The sequence below is a fragment of the Chenopodium quinoa genome, unplaced genomic scaffold, assembly GCF_001683475.1.
Source record: "Chenopodium quinoa cultivar QQ74 unplaced genomic scaffold, ASM168347v1, whole genome shotgun sequence".
NCBI classification, from domain to species: Eukaryota; Viridiplantae; Streptophyta; class Magnoliopsida; order Caryophyllales; family Amaranthaceae; genus Chenopodium; species Chenopodium quinoa.
This window is the reverse complement of record NW_018745118.1, coordinates 55,421-71,181: the sequence shown is the minus strand read 5'-3', so window position 1 is coordinate 71,181 and position 15,761 is coordinate 55,421. Positions and strand designations below refer to the sequence as shown.

The following is a 15,761-nucleotide window of genomic DNA, read 5'->3' as shown; positions in this document are numbered from 1 at the left end:
TTCTTCCTTGAAGATGAAGTTTTGTCACGTTCGTCAAGCCTAGCCAATACTTCTTGCAATTGTTGTGACAATCGCTCTATTTGACGATCCCTCCGCAAGTTATGCGCTTGATCAAGGTTCAAACCCCTTGGAATCCCTGGGATTTCTTCGTCACTCATTGCTCCTACACAAACCAGGTTTAGTTTATGCAAAATCTTGATTAAAAGATTGAATCTTGATTGATTCTTGAAGCAAATAAGAACCGTTCTCCAGATCGCAACTTTGTGTAACACTCTCAAAAGTTTGAGGTTGCACAGACTTCGTTACGCGTCCAATTGACACGAAATTTTGACACAATGTTGATCTACGTTTTCTGAATCTTGCCACAAAATTTCAGCCAAAAATTCCAAGCCTAACGTCACCAGTTTAAATTCTACCGAAACTGTGCTCTGATACCAAGATGATGTGATTTTTAGTCCGAAAACTAAGCCTCACAAAGATATGAATCTAACCTAATTCTATACAGAAAATTCACCAAGAATTAAGCAAGAAACTTAGATTAATTAATCAAGAATCCACCTAATTAATCAACCTAGGTGATTGTTTTAACTAAAACAAACAAAACAGCAAATTGGAATCCACCAATCAAGAATTTAAGTAATCCAACTTAAACAAAAGCAATAAGAAATATTATTATGAATGTATGATTAAACTTGTATATTATTCGAAGATTACAACCCTATATTTATAAACTCAATCAATTATCCTAATCCCACTTGAATTAGAATTCTAATCCCCTAACAAAAACCCACGGATTGCATAACTTAATCAAGTTTAGATAACTTTGATTTAGTTATTTAATCCTACTTAAACTCTAACTACTCTTAAGATAAAACTTGCCTATTTTATCCTAACTCAAGCTTGCACTCCAAGCTATTATTGACGCCTACTAGACTAAAACAATTCCTAATGCAATTAGAAATCCTAAGTGCTTAAAACAAGAAAAACCCTTTCAAGTGAAAGGTAAAAACTTGTAAGCAAAAACCTAAGAAAGCTTTTAAAGAAACCTTAAAGAACTATCAAGAAGCTTCAAGAACTCCCAAGAACGCCACCATACAAAGCGTGGCTTTGTCTTGATGCCCCCGATAGTAAGTTTGACCTATTGAAGAAGCTTCCAAGTATAGATTCATGCTTTCTTGACTTTCTTGGAATAATTCTTCAACATGCTCATCGTTCACATTGATGCACGCATCAGACTTCAATATAATTCAAAAAGCTTTGTTTGAATAAGTTTGACTTCCATTTAATTTAATTAGCTTTGTTTGAATGTGTTTGACTTTCATTTGATTTAATTAGCTTTGTTTTAATGTATTTCACTTTCATTTGATTCAATTAGGTTTGTTGAATACATTAGAATTCATTGGATTCAATAAGCTTTATTTGAATGTGTTTCACTTTCAATTGATTCAATTAGCTTTGTAGAATGCATTTGACATTTATTTTATTCAAAAACCTTTGTTTGAATGGGTTAGAATTTAATTTGATTTAATTAGCTTTGATTGAATGTGTTTGACTTAAAGTTGATTCATAAGTCTTGTTTGAATGTGTTTGACTTTCATTTTATTCAATTAGCTTTGTTGAATGCATTAGACTTTAATTTGATTTAAAAAGCTTTATTTGAATGTGTTTGACTTTCATTGGATTCAATTAGCTTTGTTTGAATGTGTTTGACTTTCATTTGATTCAAAAAGCTTTGTTTGAATGTGTTTAACTTTCATTGGATTCAATTAGCTTTGTTTTAATGTGTTTGACTTTCATTTGATTTAATTAGCTTTGTAGAATGCATTTGACAGTCATTTGATTCAATTAGCTTTGTTAAATGCATTAGACTTTAATTTGATTCAAAAAGCTTTCTTTGAATGTGTTTCACTTTCAATTGATTTTATTAGCTTTGATTGAATGGGTTTGACTTAAATTTGATTCATAAGTCTTGTTTGAATGTGTTTGACTTTCATTTGATTCAATTAGCTTTGTTGAATGCATTAGACTTTAATTTGATTTAAAAAGCTTTATTTGAATGTGTTTGACTTTCATTGGATTCAATTAACTTTGTTAGAATGTGTTTAACTTTCATTTGATTCTATTAGCTTTGTAGAATGCATTTGACTTTTGTTTGATTCAATTAGCTTTGTTGATTTCATTTGACTTTAATTTGACTCAAAAACTTTGTTTTAATGTGTTTGACTTTCATTTAAATGTGTTTGACATTTAGTGGATTCAATTAGCTTTGTTTGAATGTGTTAGACTTTCATTTGATTCAAAAAGCTTTGTTTGAATGTGTTTGACTTTCATTTGATTCAATTGGTTTTGTTTGAATGTGTTTGACTTTCATTTGATTCAAATAGCTTTGTTTGAATGTGTTTGACTTTCATTTGATTCAATTAGTTTTGTTTGAATGTAATTGACTTTCATTGGATTTAATTACCTTTGTTGAATGCATAAGACTTTAATTTAATTCAAAAAGCTTTGTTTGAATGGGTTTGACTTTAATTTGATTTAATTAGCCCTGTTTGATTGTGTTTGACTTAAATTTGATTCATAAGTCTTGTTTGAATGTGTTTAACTTTAATTTGATTCAATTACCTTTGTTGAATGCATTAGACTTTAATTTGAGTTAAAAAGCTTTATTTGAATGTGTTTGACTTTCATTGGATTCAATTAGCTTTGTTTGAATGTGTTTTAACTTTCATTTGATTTTATTAGCTTTGGAGAATGCATTTGACTTTCGCTTGATTTAATTAGCTTTGTTGAATGCATTTGACTTTAATTTGACTCAAAAACTTTGTTTGAATGTGTTTGACTTTCATTTGATTCAACTAGGTTTGTTTTAATGTGTTTGACTTTCATTTGATTCAATTAGTTTTGTAGAATGCATTTGACCCTCATTTGATTCAATTAGCTTTGTTGAATGTATTAGACTTCAATATAATTCAAAAAGCTTTGTTTGAATAAGTTTGACTTCCATTTAATTTAATTAGCTTTGTTTGAATGTGTTTGACTTTCATTTGATTCAATTAGCTTTGTTGAATGCATTTGACTTTCATATGATTCAAAAAGCTTTGTTTGAATGTGTTTGACTTTCATTTGATTCAATTAGCGTTGTAGAATGCATTAGACTTTAATTTGATATAAAAAGCTTTGTTTGAATGTATTTTACTTTCATTTGATTCAATTAGCTTTTTTTGAATGTGTTTGACTTTCATTAGATTCAATTAGCTTTGTTGAATACATTTGACTTTAATTTGATTCAAAAAGCTTTGTTAGAATGTGTTTAACTTTCCGTGGATAATTAGCTTTGTTTGAATGTGTTTGACTTTAATTTGATTTAACAAGCTTTGTTTGAATGTGTTTGACTATCATTTGATTCAATTAGCTTTGTAGAATTTGTTTGACTTTCATTTGATTAAATTACCTTTGTTGAATGCAATAGACTTTAATTTGATTAAAAAAGCTTTGTTTTAATGTGTTTGACTTTCATTTGATTCAATTATCTTTGTTTGAATGTGTTTGACTTTCATTTGATTCAATTAGGTTTGTTGAATGCATTAGACTTTCATTGGATTAAATTAGCTTTGTTTGTATGTGTTTCATTTTCAATTGATTAAATTAGCTTTGTAGAATGCATTTTACATTCATTTTATTCAAAAAGCTTTGTTTGAATGGGTTTAACTTTCATTGGATTTAATTAGCTCTGTTTGAATGTGTTTGAATTAAATTTGATTCATAAATCTTGTTTGAATGTGTTTGACTTTCATTTGATTCAATTAGCTTTGTTGAATGCATTAGACTTTAATTTGAGTTAAAAAGCGTTATTTGAATGTGATTGACTTTCATTGGATTCAATTAGCTTTGTTTGAATGTGTTTGACCTTCATTTGATTCAATTAGATTTGTGTGAATGTGTTTGACTTTCATTTGATTCAATTAGCTTTGTTTGAATGGGTTTGACTTTAATTTGATTTAATTAGCCCAGTTTGATTGTGTTTGACTTAAATTTGATTCATAAGTCTTGTTTAATGTGTTTAACTTTAATTTGATTCAATTACCTTTGTTGAATGCATTAGACTTTAATTTGAGTTAAAAAGCTTTATTTGAATGTGTTTGACTTTCATTGGATTCAATTAGCTTTGTTTGAATGTTGATGTGGATCAAGAGGGAAATTCTTTTGAAGAGCCAATCATATTGGTTTTAAGGCCAATAGGGTTCGAGCTTGGAGTAAAGAATCAAGAATGGTTAACATGCGCAGCCATTGAAGAAAAAGTCAAGGACCAGTTAGGTTCCAACGACAGCAGCGGCGGCGACGCGCCGATCTGGGTGCCACGCGCCGGCTCCCTAGCTCCGGCCTGAGTCCAGCTACACGTTGGTGGGGCGCGTGTCGATGATGGCAGCGCGTGAGACGGTGGTTCGGCGGCAGTACGAAAAGAAAGATTTTCCTAACTTAGTTTTTTCTAGAGTTTTTGCTTGCAAGTTTTTACCTTTCACTTGAAAGGGTTTTTCTTGGTTTAAGCAATTAGGAATCTTCTTAATTTCTGTTATTTTAGTTTAAAATAATTTCTAAGTCAATTAGGAATTGTTTTAAGAAGTTTTAGTTTAATTAGAACTAGTCTTATTACTAGTTTCCTAGTTCCATTAGAATTGGTTTTCCTATTCTATCTAGGATACTTGGGGATCAAGGCTAGGGTTTTTTTCCTAGTTCGAATAGACTTAGGAATAGTTAGTTTAGTCTATAAATAAGGGATTTTTCGTGGCTTTGTATACACAACCAAAACCAGAAAATTCAATACAAGTTTATTGTTTGTTTTGCTTAATTGCTTACAAATTCTTTTGCTAGTTTTCAATTCAAGGAGTTGTTTTGATAATTAGAACGTTCAATTCTTAGTTCTAGGAGTAGTCTAAGTTTTGTTCATCAAAGTACTTAGTTCCAGGAGTGGTCTAGGTAATTTGAGAGGCGTTGAATTCGTTCCAGGAGTGGTCGTTTTCAAAGTCATATCCGGTTCGTTATTCTTAAGTTGTTCGATTTTCTTAGGAAATTCGAAGGGCTTGTGTTACTTGTGTGATTTTAGATTCTTTATTAAGTTAAGGGGTTTAAATCCACATCAAATTGGTATCAGATTTCAGGGGTTTTTGATCGTTCAACAATTCGTTCATCAAATCGCACTTGTTCTCGGATAACCAGTTTTTCTGTCAACTTCAGAAGGCTCGTTCTCCTTCGTTACAAGGTCTTTTCAGGTGATTCTTTTTTTGATTTTGGGTGAAATTTTGTCTAATTTCTGCCTGTGAAATTTCGGAATTTTTCGAGTTCGTTTGCTATTAAACTGGACTGTTTTCCGAAACTGTGTCAGTTTTGGTCCGATTTAATACTTACTGCTCGTTGTGTGCGATTTTGTTCCAAGTTGTGTTGCGATTTTTGTGGGATATACCTGTGTGGATAAGGGTTCTTTTAAGTCTTTTTTTTGTCTTATAATTATGGAGGAAGCTTTGAGCAAACTCATGGATGAATTTGCAAGATTGCAAGATAATACGGAGGCACGTTTTAATGCTTTTTCACAATTATTGCTTGATAAAAAGAAAAAGAAGAAAAAACGGCATGATAGTGATAGTGATGCTTCTAGTAGTGATGATGACACTCATAATAAGAATAAGATCGATGATAAAGGTATCAAGCTTGATGATTTTACGGGTCTAGGAAGCCCCGAAGATTTTCTTGAGTGGGCGAGACACTTAGAGAAAATTTCAGATTATAAAGGTTTTGATGATTCTCAACGTTTCAAAATTGCTTATATACGACTCACTAAGAATGCGGGAATTTGGTTCGATAATTTAAAGGCTCGACGTGCTAGAGCAGGGAAGGATAAGATCAAGACATGGACAGTTTTGAAGAAGAAGATGCGTTCTAAATACCTTCCACATGATTTCGAACAAATTCTATATGTGAAACTCACTATGTTGACACAAGATACTAAGAGTGTTAATGAATATATTGCTGAATTTGATAAACTAACCTCTCTTTGTGATTTGGAGGAGAAAGAACCATTGCGGATTGCTCGATTCCTTAAGGGTCTTAATCGACCTATTGCTAAGAAGATTGAATTGAGTACTTATGAGTCATTCAATGATGTGTGCAAACTAGCTTTAAAAATTGAAAGTCATTGGCTCGAAGATAAGAAGAGCACAAGTACAAAGAGTTTTGGTACCAAGTTCTCACAAGAGACCAAAACAAGCAAAACTTTCAAGCCTTTTAAACCGAGTTCCTACGAGTCTAAGGGAGAAAGCTCAACAAGTGGAGAAAAGAAATTTGTTAAGATATCTAAAGAAGAGTTCGAATCCCGAATTAGGTGTTTCAAATGTCAAGGAAAGGGACATAGGTCGGATCAATGTCCTTCCAAGAAAGCTCTCACAATAAGACAATACGAACAACAAGTAGAAGAAGAGAAACACATAGTTTTTGGGTGTGACGATGAGGAATCCGAAACTAAGGCAACAAGTAGTGAGGAAGAGAACGATGAGATTGATCCCGAAGATGATGAACAAGTGCTTGTGTTAAGGAAGATCCTCCATGCCGAAGCAAACCCTAACAAATCTCAACGTGAAAACTTATTCCATACTCGTTGCAAAGTAGGAGATAGATCATGCAAGGTGATCATTGATAGTGGTTCATGTACCAATGTGGCGTCCACAGAGATGGTTACTAAGCTCAACCTTCCAACAAGAGTACATGAGAATCCTTACAAGTTGAGTTGGCTTGATGATTCTAAGGGACTTCATGTGAAGAAACAAGCCTTAGTAAGCTTTTCCATTGGCAAATACAAAGAAAAGTTATGGTGTGATATTATTCCTATGAGTGCTTGTCACCTTCTTTTAGGGAGACCTTGGCAATTTGATCGTCAAGTTACACATGATGGTGAGGCAAATACTTATTCGGTCAAAATAGGAAACAAAAGGTTCAAACTCAATCCTCTACCCCCTAATTCAAGCTACGGTCATACCAAAGATAAAGAGAAGCAAGTGCCGAATTTCTTTTTGAATGCTAAGGAACTTGAGAGTGAAGTAGAAAAGGGAGCCACGGTCTTTGCCTTAGTGATAAAAGAGGCGAAATCCACAAGTTCCTCAACAAACATGCACATAGAAGAGTTGCTAGATGAATTTAAGGATGTGTTCCCAGAGGAACTTCCTAAAGGTCTACCTCCTTTGCGTGGAATAGAGCATGCTATTGATCTTATTCCCGGAGCTCCTCTACCTAATAAACCAGCCTATAGGTGCGATCCTACGGCTTCCCAAGAGCTTCAAAGACAAATAGAGGAATTGATTGAAAGAGGCTATGTTCGTGAAAGCATGAGCCCTTGTGCGGTTCCAGCTTTACTAGTTCCAAAGAAAGATGGTACATGGAGAATGTGTATTGATTCAAGAGCGGTCAACAACATTACTATCAAGTATCGATTTCCTATGCCACGACTAGAAGATATGCTTGATGAGTTACATGGTTCTATCATATTTTCCAAGATCGATCTTAGAAGTGGCTACCATCAAATGCGAATTAGAGAAGGAGATGAATGGAAGACTGCTTTCAAAACTAAGCAAGGATTATATGAATGGATGGTCATGCCCTTTGGGCTATGCAATGCGCCAAGTTCATTCATGAGGCTCATGAACGAGGTACTTAGACCCTTCTTAAATAAGTTCATTGTCGTTTACCTTGATGATATATTAGTCTATAGTCGAGATAATATTGAACATATTGATGCTAAGAAACGGCTTGAAGTTTTTAAGAGGACATGTGAACAAGTTAAAGTAAGGATTGAGAAGATGAATAACGTCTACAAAGAAAGGTCAAACAAAAAGCGCAAGCAACCTACATTCAAGCCGGGAGATCTTGTTTGGTTACACTTAAGGAAGGAAAGATTTCCAAACAAAAGGAAGAACAAGCTCATGCCTAGAGCTGACGGCCCTTTTGAGGTTTTGGAAGTTTATGGTGATAGTGCTTACAAATTTGATTTACCAAGCGAATATGGTAATGTAAGTGCTACTTTTAATGTTGGTGATTTGACTCCTTACCTAGATGATGTGAATTTGAGGACAAATTCTTTTGAAGAGGGGGAGAATGATGTGGATCAAGAGGGAAATTCTTTTGAAGAGCCAATCATATTGGTTTTAAGGCCAATAGGGTTCGAGCTTGGAGTAAAGAATCAAGAATGGTTAACATGCGCAGCCATTGAAGAAAAAGTCAAGGACCAGTTAGGTTCCAACGACAGCAGCGGCGGCGACGCGCCGATCTGGGTGCCACGCGCCGGCTCCCTAGCTCCGGCCTGAGTCCAGCTACACGTTGGTGGGGCGCGTGTCGATGATGGCAGCGCGTGAGACGGTGGTTCGGCGGCAGTACGAAAAGAAAGATTTTCCTAACTTAGTTTTTTCTAGAGTTTTTGCTTGCAAGTTTTTACCTTTCACTTGAAAGGGTTTTTCTTGGTTTAAGAAATTAGGAATCTTCTTAATTTCTGTTATTTTAGTTTAAAATAATTTCTAAGTCAATTAGGAATTGTTTTAAGAAGTTTTAGTTTAATTAGAACTAGTCTTATTACTAGTTTCCTAGTTCCATTAGAATTGGTTTTCCTATTCTATCTAGGATACTTGGGGATCAAGGCTAGGGTTTTTTTCCTAGTTCTAATAGACTTAGGAATAGTTAGTTTAGTCTATAAATAAGGGATTTTTCGTGGCTTTGTATACACAACCAAAACCAGAAAATTCAATACAAGTTTATTGTTTGTTTTGCTTAATTGCTTACAAATTCTTTTGCTAGTTTTCAATTCAAGGAGTTGTTTTGATAATTAGAACGTTCAATTCTTAGTTCTAGGAGTAGTCTAAGTTTTGTTCATCAAAGTACTTAGTTCCAGGAGTGGTCTAGGTAATTTGAGAGGCGTTGAATTCGTTCCAGGAGTGGTCGTTTTCAAAGTCATATCCGGTTCGTTATTCTTAAGTTGTTCGATTTTCTTAGGAAATTCGAAGGGCTTGTGTTACTTGTGTGATTTTAGATTCTTTATTAAGTTAAGGGGTTTAAATCCACATCAAATGTGTTTAACTTTCATTTGATTCTATTAGCTTTGGAGAATGCATTTGACTTTCGCTTAATTTAATTAGCTTTGTTGAATGCATTTGACTTTAATATGACTCAAAAACTTTGTTTGAATGTGTTTGACTTTCATTTGATTCAACTAGGTTTGTTTTAATGTGTTTGACTTTCATTTGATTCACTTCGTTTTGTAGAATGCATTTGACCCTCATTTGATTCAATTAGCTTTGTTGAATGTATTAGACTTCAATATAATTCAAAAAGCTTTGTTTGAATAAGTTTGACTTCCATTTAATTTAATTAGCTTTGTTTGAATGTGATTGACTTTCATTTTATTCAATTATCTTTGTAGAACGCATTTGACTTTCATTTGATTCAATTAGCTTTGTTGAATGCATTTGACTTTCCTATGATTCAAAAAGCTTTGTTTGAATGTGTTTGACTTTCATTTGATTCAATTAGCGTTGTAGAATGCATTAGACTTTAATTTGTTTCAAAAAGCTTTGTTTGAATGTATTTTACTTTCATTTGATTCAATTAGCTTTTTTTGAATGTGTTTGACTTTCATTAGATTCAATTAGCTTTGTTGAATGCATTTGACTTTAATTTGATTCAAAAAGCTTTGTTAGAATGTGTTTAACTTTCCGTGGATAATTAGCTTTGTTTGAATGTGTTTGACTTTAATTTGATTTAACAAGCTTTGTTTGAATGTGTTTGACTATCATTTGATTCAATTAGCTTTGTAGAATTTGTTTGACTTTCATTTGATTAAATTAGCTTTGTTGAATGCAATAGACTTTAATTTGATTAAAAAAGCTTTGTTTTAATGTGTTTGACTTTCATTTGATTCAATTATCTTTGTTTGAATGTGTTTGACTTTCATTTGATTCAATTAGGTTTGTTGAATGCATTAGACTTTCATTGGATTAAATTAGCTTTGTTTGTATGTGTTTCATTTTCAATTGATTCAATTAGCTTTGTAGAATGCATTTTACATTCATTTTATTCAAAAAGCTTTGTTTGAATGGGTTTAACTTTCATTGGATTTAATTAGCTCTGTTTGAATGTGTTTGACTTTCATTTGATTCAATTAGCTGTGTTGAATGCATTAGACTTTAACTTGAGTTAAAAAGTGTTATTTGAATGTGTTTGACTTTCATTGGATTCAATTAGCTTTGTTTGAATGTGTTTGACCTTCATTTGATTCAATTAGATTTGTTTGAATGTGTTTGACTTTCATCTGATTCAATTAGCTTTGTTTGAATGTGTTTGACTTTCATTTGATTTAATTTGCTTTGTTGAATGCATAAGACTTTAATTTGATTCAAAAACCTTTATTTGAATGTGTTTGACTTTCATTATATTCAATTAGCTTTGTTGAATGCATTTGACTTTAATTTAATTCAAAAAGCTTTGTTTGATTGTGTTTAACTTTCCGTGGATAATTAGCTTTGTTTGAATGTGTTTGACTTTCATTTGATTCAATTAGCTTTGTTTTAATGTGTTTGACTTTCATTTGATTCAATTAGGTTTGTTGAATACATTAGACTTTCATTGGATTCAATTAGCTTTGTTTGAATGCGTTTCACTTTCAATTGATTCAATTAGCTTTGTAGAATGCATTTCACATTTATTTTATTCAAAAACCTTTGTTTGAATGGGTTTGAATTTTATTTGATTTAATTAGCTTTGATTGAATGTGTTTGACTTAAAGTTGATTCATAAGTCTTGTTTGAATGTGTTTGACTTTTATTTGATTCAATTAGCTTTGTTAAATGCATTAGACTTTAATTTGACTTAAAAAGCCTTATTTGAATGTGTTTGACTTTCATTGGATTCAATTAGCTTTGTTTGAATGTGTTTGACTTTCATTTGATTCAAAAAGCTTTGTTTGAATGTGTTTAACTTTCATTGGATTCAATTAGCTTTGTTTGAATGTGTTTAACTTTCATTTGATTCAATTAGCTTTGTAGAATGCATTCGACTTTTGTTTGATTCAATTAGCTTTGTTGAATGCATTTGACTTTAATTTGACTCAAAAACTTGGTTTGAATGTGTTTGTCTTTCATTTGATTCAATTTCGTTTGTTTGAATGTGTTTGACTTTCATTTGATTCAATTAGCTTCGTTTTAATGTGTTTGACTTTCATTTGATTCATTAGCTTTGTAGAATGAATTTGACAATCATTTGATTCAATTAGCTTTGTTAAATGCATTAGACTTTAATTTGATTCATAAAGCTTTGTTTGAATGTGTTTTACTTTCATTTGATTCAATTAGCTTTGTTTGAATGTGTTTGACTTTCATTGGATTCAATTAGCTTTGTTTGAATGTGTTTCACTTTCAATTGATTTATGTATTTTTATAGAATGCATTTGACATTTATTTTATTCAAAAACCTTTGTTTGAATGGGTTTGAATTTAATTTGATTAAATTAGCTTTGATTGAATGTGTTTGACTTAAATTTGATTCATATGTCTTGTTTGAATGTGTTTGACTTTCATTTAATTCACTTAGCTTTGTTGAATGCATTAGACTTTAATTTGATTCAATTAGCTTTGTTGAATGCATTAGACTTTAATTTGATTTAAAAAGCTTTATTTGAAAGTGTTTGACTTTCATTGGATTCAATTAGCTTTGTTTGAATGTGTTTGACTTTCATTTGATTCAAAAATCTTTGTTTAGATATATTTAATTTTCATTGGATTCAATTAGCTTTGTTTGAATGTGTTTAACGTTGATTTGATTCAATAAGCTTTGTAGAATGCATTTGAATTTCACTTGATTCATTTAGCTTTGTTGAATGCATTTGACTTTTATTTTATTAAAAAAAGCTTTGTTTCAATGTGTTTGACTTTCATTTGATTTAATTAGCTTTGTTTGAATGTGTTTGATTTTCATTTGATTTAATTAGCTTTGTAGAATGCATTTGACTTTCATTTGATGCAATTACCTTTGTTTGAATGTGTTTGACTTTCATTTGATTCAATTAGCTTTGTTTGAATGTGTTTGACTTTGATTTGATTCAATTAGGTTTGTTGAATACATTAGACTTTCATTGGAATCAATTAGCTTTGTTTGAATGTGTTTCACTTTCAATTGATTCAATTAGCTTTGTAGAATGCATTTGACATTTATTTTATTCAAAAACCTTTGTTTGAATGGTTTTGACTTTCATTTGATTCAAAAAGCTTTGTTTGAATGTGTTTAACTTTCATTGGGTTCAATTAGCTTTGTTTGAATGTGTTTAACTTTCATTTGATTCAATTAGCTTTGTAAAATGCATTCGACTTTTGTTTGATTCAATTAGCTTTGTTGAATGCATTTGACTTTAATTTGACTCAAAAACTTGGTTTGAATGTGTTTGTCTTTCATTTGATTCAATTTTGTTTGTTTGAATGTGTTTGACTTTCATTTGATTCAATTAGCTTGGTTTTAATGTGTTTGACTTTCATTTGATTCATTAGCTTTGTAGAATGAATTTGACAATCATTTGATTCAATTAGCTTTGTTAAATGCATTAGACTTTAATTTGATTCATAAAGCTTTGTTTGAATGTGTTTTACTTTCATTTGATTCAGTTAGCTTTGTTTGAATGTGTTTGACTTTCATTTGATTAAATTAGGTTTGTTGAATGCATTAGACTTTAATTTGATTTAAAAAGCTTTATTTGAATGTATTTGACTTTCATTTGATTCAATTAGCTTTTTTGAATGTGTTTGACTTTCATTTGATTTAATTACCTTTGTTGGAATCTGTTTGACTTTCATTTGATTCAATTAGGTTTGTTGAATACATTAGACTTTCATTGGATTCAATTAGCTTTGTTTGAATGTGTTTCACTTTCAATTGATTTATGTATTTTTATAGAATGCATTTGACATTTATTTTATTCAAAAACCTTTATTTGAATGGGTTTGAATTTAATTTGATTAAATTAGCTTTGATTGAATGTGTTTGACTTAAATTTGATTCATATGTCTTGTTTGAATGTGTTTGACTTTCATTTAATTCACTTAGCTTTGTTGAATGCATTAGACTTTAATTTGATTCAATTTGCTTTGTTGAATGCATTAGACTTTAATTTGATTTAAAAAGCTTTATTTGAAAGTGTTTAACTTTCATTGGATTCAATTAGCTTTGTTTGAATGTGTTTGACTTTCCTTTGATTCAAAAATATTTGTTTAGATGTGTTTAACTTTCATTGGATTCAATTAGCTTTGTTTGAATGTGTTTAACGTTGATTTGATTCAATAAGCTTTGTAGAATGCATTTGAATTTCACTTGATTCATTTAGCTTTGTTGAATGCATTTGACTTTTATTTTATTAAAAAAAGCTTTGTTTCAATGTGTTTGACTTTCATTTGATTTAATTAGCTTTGTTTGAATGTGTTTGATTTTCATTTGATTTAATTAGCTTTGTAGAATGCATTTGACTTTCATTTGATGCAATTAGCTTTGTTTGAATGTGTTTGACTTTCATTTGATTCAATTAGCTTTGTTTGAATGTGTTTGACTTTCATTTGATTCAATTAGGTTTGTTGAATACATTAGACTTTCATTGGAATCAATTAGCTTTGTTTGAATGTGTTTCACTTTCAATTGATTCAATTAGCTTTGTAGAATGCATTTGACATTTATTTTAATCAAAAACCTTTGTTTGAATGGGTTTGACTTTCATTTGATTCAAAAAGCTTTGTTTGAATGTGTTTAACTTTCATTGGGTTCAATTAGCTTTGTTTGAATGTGTTTAACTTTCATTTGATTCAATTAGCTTTGTAAAATGCATTCGACTTTTGTTTGATTCAATTAGCTTTGTTGAATGCATTTGACTTTAATTTGACTCAAAAACTTGGTTTGAATGTGTTTGTCTTTCATTTGATTCAATTTTGTTTGTTTGAATGTGTTTGACTTTCATTTGATTCAATTAGCTTGGTTTTAATGTGTTTGACTTTCATTTGATTCATTAGCTTTGTAGAATGAATTTGACAATCATTTGATTCAATTAGCTTTGTTAAATGCATTAGACTTTAATTTGATTCAAAAAGCTTTGTTTGAATGTGTTTAACTTTCATTGGGTTCAATTAGCTTTGTTTGAATGTGTTTAACTTTCATTTGATTCAGTTAGCTTTGTAAAATGCATTCGACTTTTGTTTGATTCAATTAGCTTTGTTGAATGCATTTGACTTTAATTTGACTCAAAAACTTGGTTTGAATGTGTTTGACTTTCATTTGATTCAATTAGCTTTGTTTGAATGTGTTTGACTTTCATTTGATTCAATTAGCTTGGTTTTAATGTGTTTGACTTTCATTTGATTCATTAGCTTTGTAGAATGAATTTGACAATCATTTGATTCAATTAGCTTTGTTAAATGCATTAGACTTTAATTTGATTCATAAAGCTTTGTTTGAATGTGTTTTACTTTCATTTGATTCAATTAGCTTTGTTTGAATGTGTTTGACTTTCATTTGATTCAATTAGGTTTGTTGAATGCAATAGACTTTAATTTGATTTAAAAAGCTTTATTTGAATGTGTTTGACTTTCATTTGATTCAATTAGCTTTTTTGAATGTGTTTGACTTTCATTTGATTCAATTAGCTTTGTTTGAATCTGTTTGACTTTCATTTGATTCAATTAGGTTTGTTGAATACATTAGACTTTCATTGGATTCAATTAGCTTTGTTTGAATGTGTTTCACTTTCAATTGATTTATGTATTTTTATAGAATGCATTTGACATTAATTTTATTCAAAAACCTTTGTTTGAATGGGTTTGAATTTAATTTGATTAAATTAGCTTTGATTGAATGTGTTTGAGTTAAATTTGATTCATATGTCTTGTTTGAATGTGTTTGACTTTCATTTAATTCACTTAGCTTTGTTGAATGCATTAAACTTTAATTTGATTCAATTAGCTTTGTTGAATGCATTAGACTTTAATTTGATTTAAAAAGCTTTATTTGAAAGTGTTTGACTTTCATTGGATTCAATTAGCTTTGTTTGAATGTGTTTGACTTTCATTTGATTCAAAAATCTTTGTTTAGTTGTGTTTAACTTTCATTGGATTCAATTAGCTTTGTTTGAATGTGTTTAACGTTGATTTGATTCAATAAGCTTTGTAGAATACATTTGAATTTCACTTGATTCATTTAGCTTTGTTGAATGCATTTGACTTTTATTTTATTAAAAAAAGCTTTGTTTCAATGTGTTTGACTTTCATTTGATTTAATTAGCTTTGTTTGAATGTGTTTCACTTTCAATTGATTCAATTAGGTTTGTAGAATGCATTTGACATTTATTTTATTCAAAAACCTTTGTTTGAATGTGTTTGACTTTCATTTGATTCAAAAAGCTTTGTTTGAATGTGTTTAACTTTCATTTGATTCAATTAGCTTTGTAGAATGCATTCGACTTTTGTTTGATTCAATTAGCTTTGTTGAATGTATTTGACTTTAATTTGACTCAAAAACTTGGTTTGAATGTGTTTGTCTTTCATTTGATTCAATTTCGTTTGTTTGAATGTATTTGACTTTCATTTGATTCAATTAGCTTGGTTTTAATGTGTTTGACTTTCATTTGATTCAATTAGCTTTGTAAAATGAATTTGACAATCATTTGATTCAATTAGCTTTGTTAAATGCATTAGACTTTAATTTGATTC

At 30.5% G+C, this 15,761-nt stretch overlaps 1 protein-coding gene across 1 annotated transcript; it reads left to right on the top strand.

Moving 5' to 3' along the window:
• Positions 1 to 335: 335 nt before the first annotated feature.
• On the top strand, positions 336 to 8,103 carry LOC110710073. Its single transcript, XM_021888329.1, has 5 exons — positions 336 to 347; positions 5,607 to 5,928; positions 6,169 to 6,837; positions 6,901 to 8,051; positions 8,095 to 8,103. Exons 1-5 carry the CDS (start codon positions 336 to 338, stop codon positions 8,101 to 8,103), a joined length of 2,163 nt encoding a protein of 720 aa, XP_021744021.1.
• The last annotated feature ends 7,658 nt before the right edge of the window (positions 8,104 to 15,761 follow it).